This window comes from Choristoneura fumiferana, chromosome 19 (assembly GCF_025370935.1).
Source record: "Choristoneura fumiferana chromosome 19, NRCan_CFum_1, whole genome shotgun sequence".
Lineage (NCBI taxonomy): Eukaryota > Metazoa > Arthropoda > Insecta > Lepidoptera > Tortricidae > Choristoneura > Choristoneura fumiferana.
Genome location: NC_133490.1, coordinates 4,261,403 through 4,272,181, shown reverse-complemented (window position 1 = coordinate 4,272,181; position 10,779 = coordinate 4,261,403). Strand labels below are relative to the sequence as shown.

Sequence of the window (10,779 nt, the reverse complement as noted above, 5' to 3'; positions counted from 1 at the left end):
TGAATAGCAATTGCTGGCTTCGTATTGGCTACTTCCAGGCCACGACAATAATCTACTATTTAAATATCGTAAAAAGCACGACGTTAATGCAAGTTTTCAATTGTTATTTAAAGAGATCCGTCATAGACTATAATGGTACATGCCACGACAACCATAGAAAGTTCATACTGAATTCATTATAGTATAAGGAGGCCAGTTATTCAGATTGGCAACTGGCCAGTATTTGACACCTTATACTATTCAAGTATATGGTGGCCAGTAATTGACGATACTTCTTATAATCAGTAAAAATGCGATTCCCTCATAAATTTTGTTTAGCGAAAGTGAGCTATGACTTCACTTATTTATTTATTTGAAAGCAACTAAAAATGAAATCTTACAATTAAAATTGAAAAATAATTTAGCATTATGTTTTAAACTATTGTTCGTGGTGTGTAAGACTATTAGTTTTTAGTTTTTTTTAGGACAATAAAAAAAGTTAAGCAAAATACAAGAATACAATAAGCTAGCCTTTAGCAGAACATAAGACAACCGTAAACAAGTAGGTATATAGGTAACAATATCAGTTATTGGTTATTACGTACTACATAACAATTGTCTATTAAACGTAGTTTTAAAATCTCGTTTATATCACATCATTCATTCAAAACTATATCCTAAGCTCTATACATTTAAATTCTACTTTCCATTAGTAATATAATTTATCAAGTAGGTATTGATTCAAAGTATAAGATGATTTTTATTTATTTTTAGGAATGTTTATTTATTTCAAGTATGCAAAATTATACATTTTTAAATACCTATATACTTTTGGAATAATCTGTATTATATACAAGTTTTTTTATACAAGCGTAATGGTCATGTACTCTTGTGTGTTTACAAGTTTACGGTATAGAAAATAAGATTTAAATTTATTTACAATTTTAACACAACTAGGATCTAATTATACAATTTCTAAAAATTGCTCTTCAATTCTATTCTACAGTCCTGTTAAAACTAAATTTGTTTTTATTGTACTCATTTTGCTAAACTAATGCTGAGCTAAAACTAACCACGGTCAAAATGATACCTACTAAGAACAATTAGCGTTTCTTGAAAGGGGAAATATCGCGAGATGGCGTTAATATCGAGAGGTCCGTTAAACGTTACAGTCTTGCTTGCGATTGGCTATATTCAAGCAACCACAAACTTGACACAAATGTCAAAGCTGTCAAACGGACATTACAATATTAGCTCCAACCAGCCTGTTACAAAACCCTCAATACAAATAACTATCGACGTCTCTCTGATTCGGCTCAATCTCCTATAATATACGAAATATATTGAATTGAATTAGAACGACGTCGCTAGTTTAATTTACTTTTATTTGAATCTTCTTTTAATTTATATTTTTGACTATTTAACAAACAGTCTTGATATAAACTCTTCAATACTTTTTTTATAATTTAAGGCTATATTGTATCATCACTAGTAAACAAAACCACATAAAAATCAAAACGGACTAGGTTAAAAAAAAACATGTTCTTTTTATGTCAAGTCAAGTGGTTTCGTTTGTTCACATAGGTGAGGTGTAATCTATAGATTTCATGTTTTTAAATGTTGTCGTGAAAATCATTGGTGTATCATGGCTGACCTGGATTTTTGCGTGAAGATATCAGTATTGTAGAATTTTGAACCGGTAGCCAACATCCTGGGGTGGGCACGAGACCATACTGGGGTGAGCACGGACCACCCGTCCCCCCCTCTATATATACGCCTATGGTGAAAGTGCATATTTTGATAATAAAGCTACGTTGACGCGGTGTTTATTTTATTTCATTTTGTGCCTTTTACGTGCAGTCTAGGTGCATCGTAATAGTGACTATGTTTTTTTTAACAGACATTTCTTAATTACCAAAATCTAAATTGTTATCTATGATTTTAATGATAATAAGTTTTATTATCAGAAACAGCGGTTATGTACAACTAACTCACTAAATAGGTAACATTGATATGCTGCTCATGGAGGATTACAACTAAACACATCTCGTATACTCAATCTACTTCACATCAAATTGAAGTTATACCTATATGCACATCTAAAATCCAGGCCCAAATACTTAAAAAAAAACTTACATCGTCATATCAATAAGTTATGTGTGATACTGCAAAACTCATTAAGCTGGTATTAAATTTACATTATGAATAGCAAAATATCACATTCGTCGCAAATTTTTAAAAATAATCGACAGAGCGTAAGGCAAGCGATATCGCTTAACCGCCTCTTCAAAAATAAGCACCCGCTATATACTTTTTCTCTTTAGCGAACGTTACTTGTCAAAAGGCGCTATGATATTTATAAATGCATTTAAGTACTAAAACATAAATTATTTACATAATTATGATACATGCTCACTGAAAAGTTTATAAAAAATATTTAATCCTATTAATTTCATCGCAATTTCATGTTCATGCCACACTCGTACGTAAATAACGTTGGCACCGGTAAAATACTATTTTTTATGTCACAAGTCTGATCACAATACTGATTAAATCCGTTCATATATGTAGTTTGAAATAGAAATTGCCAAATAAAAAAAAAACTGGTACCGATGTTTTACTCAGTTCGTGTGCATGATTTAAAAAATTACCCGATGCTCTAAGCTAAAACTTAGCCTTAAATTGAAAACTAAATCACACAGAAACCGAGCTAAAATGAACGATCACCAGGGGTCGGACAAAAAGTGCGGATGATGTAAAAATGACGTAATCTTGCACACAAGATGATGTTTTTATTTAAACTTCCGTGTGACATGTAGTAACAAAGTAGCATTATTAAGTAACAAAATAATCGTAAATAAATCAATGGAATTCAGTGAATAAAATAAATTTCATATCGTTTAATAAAGAGGTTGATAAATGATGTGATAATTGTTTATGAAAATCAAAAAATACCTACTATTTGAGTCCGACCCCTGACGATCACTGAAGTGATGTAGCCATAACTAGAGGTCACCACTGAGATGGGCCTTGCCTTTTTAACAGAATAGTCAATACTTTTGTCAATTATTTATACGCATGCACGTAGCTTGGGTAACTTTTAGCCCACAAAAAAGACAACATTTGTCTTTTATTTTGCTATTAGTCTTTGAAAGTGTCATCAGTGAGTATCCTAGGACATGCAAGCCGGAAGTATTCATTCTAATATTTATCAGCTTCCTACCATCCACAGGTCGTCACGTGACAGAAACGCCTTTAAAAACTGACATCCAAAAACACAAATCATCTACGTTTAATTTTTCTTGCCTTCAAAGATTTTTACTGCACGATTGACTTGCTTGAAAATCACGGTCGGCTTTGATAAAAAAAAACATTAAGCTAGGCCGAAAATAGGGAACTAGCCGTCGTCCAGTGTATCCCTTTTTAACTAATGCTGTGAGAAAGAGATGTACACAGCAACAAGCGAGAAAAGTCCCTTGCGTCTACTAAAAAAATCCATTGGACCTTACGGGACTTCACACACAGCTCAATTAAACTGGTCGAAGTGAATCACAGTTCCAAGCTGAAGCTTGAATATTTGACATTTTAGACCACATTTGCACCATATTCCATGTCGAAGAGAGATAGTATCACAAAAGCCAAGCCTAAGAAGACGGAACCCAGAAGGTCTCCTAACGCGGTCAGATAAGGGATGGCAGCGTTGTCAGGATCCTTTTTCTTGGTCCACATGAAGTGGATCAGTATGTAGGCGAGGTAAAGGAGCACCATTACCTGAAAAGGAGGATAGAAAGGTAAATATAGTTTATAAATTTTTCATTTAAATATTTTTTTGTAAAAAAATCGTCATTTTTATTGTGTAAGCTCTTTTTTTTATCGAAAATACAAATTGAGACATGGATGCACAGAAAAACTAGAAAAAGAGACCAGCACTGGGAATCGAACCCAGGTCCTCAGCAATCCGTGCTGCGTGCTATAATCCCTACACCGCTGCTGGACAGGAATCTAGACAGGATTTTTTCCTATGCATACATATCTCAGGTTGCTTATTTCTACTATGCTACTTAAGCAGCAGCTCTATCGACATCTATGTTTCTTCGACAGACGTCACATTCTTTCGGAACTAACCGCTCACCAAGACAAGAGATGTCGCTACTAAGCAATCAAATTGTGATTGTTTTTTTTTTGGAGTCTTTTTGTATTTTTTATTTCAACTCCACTTTGTTACTTTTCCCGGTATCCCGTGAAACTATATCGAAAATACAAACTGAGACATGGATGCATAGAAAAACCAGAAAAAGAGACTAGCACTGCGAATCGAACCCAGGTCCTCAGCAATCCGTGTTGACGGAAATCAAAAATGACTCGTTTTATAGGAAATAATTAAATTATTGGTATCATCATCATCAGTGCTGGGTATATTTTTTTTATTAGGTGCTTATCAGATTAATCACTACCTATGTTTTTTTATCGATTTACAATGGGAGCTGATATGTAGTAAATAACTAAGCACCTATGTACGTAGGCATAAGAGTATTTCTCAAAAAGTTGTCCCGTCATGAATTTTTCAAGAAATCAGTTTGTCAAGAAATTATTAACACCAAGGGATCATAAAACAAACTGCATAAAACATGTTTTGACGTCAGGAAAACGTCACGAAATCGAGTAAGGAAATGCAGACACGTAATCGTAATTTTGTAACTACATCGAAACTTTCTATTGGATCCAACAACAAAGATTGTCAGACTTTTTATCACCTTTACGACAAGGTTTTGTATATATTTAAACACAATATTACTTATTTTTTGTGTTGAAATAGCGTCAGGAAATATTTATAAAATAGTAACAAAACGAAGAAAATTAATTACCTATCAATTTTACCTAACAGATATATATCTAGTAAATCTGATTGATGAGTCGAATATCACAGTTGATAATCAAAATGGTATGATGCCTAATAAGTAACGTGGTTCTAACATGTGCGACAGGTGACAAAGCAATCTAGTATAAGTAAGTACAAAACAAAATAATACCTACTGAAAAATAGCTTTTGCCACTACAATGTGAGAAATTAGCAAAATCAGTCCTAGTTCCTTCCTCGTTAACAAACAGTCTGTCCGCTCTGACCGTTCCTGACTTACAATAGTGAGATTTTGTAATTTCCCAAATAGGGTTAAGCTTCAATTACTGGCCACCTTATACTAAAAATGAATTCTATTTAAAGGTGACCAGAATTCATTCTAGTCAGCCACTGAAGAGTGGCCAGTAATTGACAGCTTATACTATCAGTTAACCCTGTTTATTTATAGCTTTCTAGTTAGTAACAAAATTCCGATAGATATAAGAGCGCTGACTTATAAAATATTTGTAGCCAAACTGCGGTTCTGGCTCAAGGAAAAATGTTTTTATTCTATGTCTGAATTTTTGGAAATACAGTAATAATTGTGACTAGTGGTATAATATAGGTAATATAATATTAATTGATTATTTTGTAAATTGTTTTTGTAACTACCTATACTATTTTGACATTATTCTATATAATCTAATGATAATGAATGAAATGTGAATTATTATTATTATTACTATGATTATTATTATGATTATGAGTATTATTATTATTATTTATTAGATCGATTATACATTTTGCATGCCAATGTATGGTAATTGTGTTGATCTAAACTCATTTTTGTAACAAACATCATTTGTACCATAATTCGAGCAAAAAACTTTGAACTTTGAACTTAGGTGACTAGAATTCATTTTAAGTGTAAGGTGGCCAGTTATTGAACGGTGGCCAGTAATTGACGGTTTACCAAACGTCTCACTAGAGCTTAAGTATTTTTTTTTGGTGGACCAAAGACTAGGTCCTTGGTTTTATTTACTTGATTTCAGTTCTTAAATTTTGCTCAAGTGATATTTTAATTTTTGTTATGATGCATCCACTTACTTGTAGCAACGAACAGAGCAGGTATGTGATGCCGAAAGCGAACTGGATGGAGACGAAGCCCTGGTAAATGACGTCGGCGACGATCATGAATATGATCTGTCCGAAGACAGCCAGCACTAGCAGCATACGGGCCACCTTCGCTGCAGCAGCTGAAAAAGAAAATGATTGTCAGATTTATTTTTATCAGCAGATGTAGCCTTACAGATGTATCATCATCCATCCCAGCCCATTTACGTCCCACTGCTGGGCACAGGCCTCCTCTCAGAATGAAAGGGCCATAGTTCCCACGCAGGCCCAGTGCAGATTGGGTACTTCACACACACACCATCGAATTACATCACAGGTGTATGCAGGCAATGTTTTCCTTCACCTAAAGCTCGTGGTAAATTTCAAATATAATTTCGCACATGAATTTCGAAAAACTCAGAGGTGCGGGCCGGGGTTTGAACCCACGAACCTCTGCTTGAGAGGCGATAGGTCAAACCACTAGGCCACGAAGAACTTCTCTATCTTCTTCTTATTTAAGAGTTACACTCTTGTCAGTGTAGCCGATGAATGACTCCCTGAGATAGTTCGAGGGGAAATGGGCAATTTCATCCGATTTAGACACTCTACTTTTCATTTCGACTGAGGAAAGTAAAATACTACTACAAAAAAAATTGAATAAGTAATAATAAATTGAATTTACTTATATCCAACCTCCAACGGTACCTTATCGACCTGGCCACTTGCCATGGCCGACTATAAAAAAACAGTTGTTCACGACCAAGGAGCTTATATACAAAACTGGAGGTTGAACGCCGAACAAAGAAGTTTGACCTTTATTACTTATCTTTCTTTCACATTTCACGAATGACTTCCATCTCTTTCTTAACCTAACTAAAGAAAGAGATGGAATATGTTCATGACGTAATACAGATCAAATTTATATTTCAAACGGATGTTCGGCGTTCAACCTCCAGTGTTGTATATAAGCTCCTTGGTCACGACGTGCATCAGATGGCCATGCCGAAACGTGAAAAAAAAGTGTCATTGACGTAACTCAATTATCTTCGACTCCGTGGCTAACCGAAAAATTTAAAAAAAAAATACTTTCCACCCTAGAGATGAAAACGCAATTTTTCACCAGCTATCTACCCATGAAAATTAAACTTTCCGAACAGGAGAGATGCAAAATGTTTTGCCGTCGTGTTTTGTCGGAAAAGTTTATTTAAGTATAATATTGCTTTCTCTACTAGCTTACTAAAGTTCACTGCTAATTAAGAAAGCAAGTTAAATATGAACTGCCGACAAAATAGGTACCGTAGGTTCGGGTTACTTTGGCCCAGAAGGGTAACTTTGGCCCTTGGGATTAACTCAGTGCTGGTTTTATTATTTATTGCTTTCCGAATATGGCTCTTTGCATTTGGTTGGTGTTAACTGATCGATCACGTATTTATTACACCCTTCTTTATGTGGTTTTCATATGGGTCAAATTTACCCTCCAATGGGTCAAAGTACCCCGACCTTACGGTACATTGGAGAAACAGTATTCACTAGATGTATTCCCTCATGGTATGGGCCAATTTAGACATGATAGAACGCACATTGACAGCAGCAGAAAATGTACTAGAATATAGAATCAGAATTAAAAAGTGACAAAGACAAAAAAGACAGTAAGTCTGACTTTAACGCGAGAAGAGCCTAGTCACAGAATAAGTAATAGGCCTAGTGCTAAAGCCATACGCCTGTGTGGCTTTACACTCTACCCCGATTTAACACGAGCTAAGCCACGAAAATAAATCTGAAGAAAATAAATCAAATGTATATCTTGTTGGAATCGTATTTATGAGTATTTTATTACTATGGCAAAACGCCATGGTATCACCCGCCATAAAATCTCATACCATATTGCAACGTTGCCAACCTAGAGCCTAAGAGGGATTACGTGAGTAATTAGGTTCTGAATGTGAAACATCGGAGCAGCAAGATGGTTGCAATGGGCGGTGAAACTAATGCAAAAAAAAATCAAATCTAAAATGTCATTAGCAATTATGTCGGATTTATATTAGGGGTATGAAAGTTGCAGTTGAAGTTTTAAATGCGACAAAAAAATTGTGTTTCAAGATCAGTTTATACACTGGACAATAATTTTGGGCACAGACATCATCACAGAATGAGTCAGGCCCAGCGCAGATTGGGAACTCCGTACACACTATTGAATTGCTTCGCAGGGTGCGGGTTTCCTCACGATGGTTTCCTTCACCGTACAGCTTGTGGTAATTTTCAAATGTAATTGTCACAAAATTGCCACCTCAAAGTTCAATATAAAAAAACGGCTGAACCGATTTTGATAAAGCATGTCAAAGAAGCATCGCTAGAAAACGTGCTTTCAAACAAAAAAAACCGCATTCAAATCGGTCCACACACAGCCACATAGCGGTCAAACTTATAACACCCCTGTTTTTGCGTCGGTGCTTATAAAAGATACTCACTTCCATAGAACAGCGTCTTCCACGGCCACTCCAGCAGCCTAGTGTTCTCCGGCAGTATCCCAGGGATGGCGGTCTGATGCAGATGCGTGGCCAGCCGCGAAGACTGCACGCACACCAGGTTGCCACCGATGCCGTTCACTATTGGCTGGAACACTTCGTAGCCTCGGTAGCGGTCGACTGCCTGGTCGAGGACTATGCCTCCGATACTGGAATAGAGAACAACTTTGAGACCAAAGTCTGTGAGGCTTAACACGTTCTCTGTCCAGTATTCATTTGGATACCAAAAACAGAGGGATAGGGCGTTTTCAAAAAACAGTGTACTCTTTCTTTTTTTTGAGATTTTGGAAAATATGGGTTTAAGATTGTTTTTTGGAATCTTTTTGTATTTTTTATTCAATTCCAAATTTTTTGTTACTTTTACGGTCATCCCGTAAAACCTATATCGAAAACACAAACTGAAATATAGATGCACAGAAAAACCAGAAAAATAAGACCAGCGCTGGGAATTGAACCCAGGTCCAGCGGTGGTGTAGCGGTATAGCACACGGCACGGAATGCCGAGGACCTGGGTTCGATTCCCAGCGCTGGTCTTATTTTTCTGGTTTTTCTGTGCATCTATATTTCAGTTTGTGTTTTCGATAAATATGGGTTTTCCTACTCAGAATCAAGAGCACAATCGATTCCGATAGTTAAAAAAAAAACCCCAAAAAAAGTCAGTTTTGCGACGTTTTTTCCATACACTTAGTATCGGGCGTGACAAAACTGACTCATAAAATTGTGTATGAAAAAAGGGGGACATTTTTTTAAACGATCGGAATCGTTTGTACTCTTCATTCTGAGTAGGAAAAACTATATTTTTTTCAAAATTTCAAAAAAAGGAAAGGGTACACTTCTTTTTTAAAACGCCCTACTATGAAATTCGAAAATCGAAGTTCGTATCGTACCCGTCCCTCTCACTCTTAATAATACAATACCGTCAGCGTCTTAAGCGTCAGCGGGACGGTAAGATACGAAGTAGTATAGAGCCTGAGCCTGGGACCCTTTAGTCTATTTACCTATATCCAGAAAGATGCAATAACTATGGCCCAAAAAACTAAATGAAATGTTGAAGTGGACTTGTGGATTGTATTTTGCACTTACTGTGTTTTGAACAGAAAACGTGTTTAGAAGAAATAACCTAACCATATAAATTTCATTTTTAATACAAGCTTCTTTTTTGCTGACTGTACTTTTTGTCGACTGTACTTGCATTGTCACCCAAACTACATTTGCATACCAAATTTTTCAAGTCCGTTGAAGAGTTCCGTCCTGCGGAGACGATCCTAGCTGGACTACCAGGACGTCACTACTAAATTATTGTATTGTCACACGATTTACATAAGTATTCCAAATTTCAAGTCAATCTGACTATCGGAAGTTGGTCAAATTTAACTTGCAAGAATTGATTACAGGACAGACAGACCGACAGACAAACAACGGGACAGGTGAACTAAATAAAACAAACACACACACAAACATCATGCCTGTATTTCCAAATGGGTAGGCAGAGCACACGAAATGTTACCGCTTCGGAGCCACTTTTAGCAATTTACATCCGTTATGTCTGTCTGTCTATGTGTGTGTGTTAGATTGACGTATCACTTAAATAAAATTACCTATTTATTAGATACAAATATGTCGCTTATTAATAAAATAAGTCATAGACGTCGGCAGCATTCGAAAGTAGCGTTTGTTCCAAACTTTAACGATAGAAAACGGATTCTTACATGTGTAGAGTTGATGATGTTGGTGATGGATGGATGATGAAACATACCGCTGATGAAGAGTGCTGATATGACGGGCGTCCAGCCGGTGTGAGGACAGGCTTTGTGTACTTGTTGCGGTACACGATGAACACCCAAACGGGGAGCAAACTGAAGTATTATGCAGATGATTACGATGGGCTGCCAGAGGGATATCTCTGTAAAGATGAGAAGATAGAATGAAATGTGAAACACAAAGGAATCCTGTTATACTCATTAACTATAACATCATTAGAAAATTTTACCATTTCAGAACCATCTTTCATTTCAGGTGGTAGGACCTTGTGCAAGGTCCGCCGGATTGCTAGCACTGTCTTGCTCGCTAATCCTGCCGTGAAGCACAGTGCTTGCACTGTTGTGTTTCGGCGTGGAGAGTAGACAGCCGGTGAAATTACTGGCACTTGAGGTAATCCCATCTTAGGCCTCTAGGTTGGCAACGCATCTGCAATACTCCTGGTGTTGCAGATGTTTATGGGCGGTGGTGATCTCTTACCATCAGGAGACCCACTTGCTCGTTTGCCATCCAGTCGAATAAAAAAACATTTTAGACAAAATATAAACAAATCCATTACGTTACAAT

The 10,779-nt window shown here is 36.3% G+C and overlaps 1 protein-coding gene across 1 annotated transcript in view; it reads right to left on the bottom strand.

The window, feature by feature from the left end:
• Positions 1-10,779, bottom strand: part of LOC141438843 (solute carrier family 41 member 1-like) — a 105,945-nt gene continuing 95,166 nt past the window's right edge. Inside the window, exons 12-13 of the mRNA XM_074102865.1 lie at positions 5,924-6,072; positions 1-3,750 (exon numbers count right to left, since the gene is read on the bottom strand). Coding sequence (XP_073958966.1) covers positions 3,565-3,750; positions 5,924-6,072 — 335 coding nt within the window. The 3' untranslated portion in view covers positions 1-3,564. The remainder of the gene's footprint in view (positions 3,751-5,923; positions 6,073-10,779) is intronic.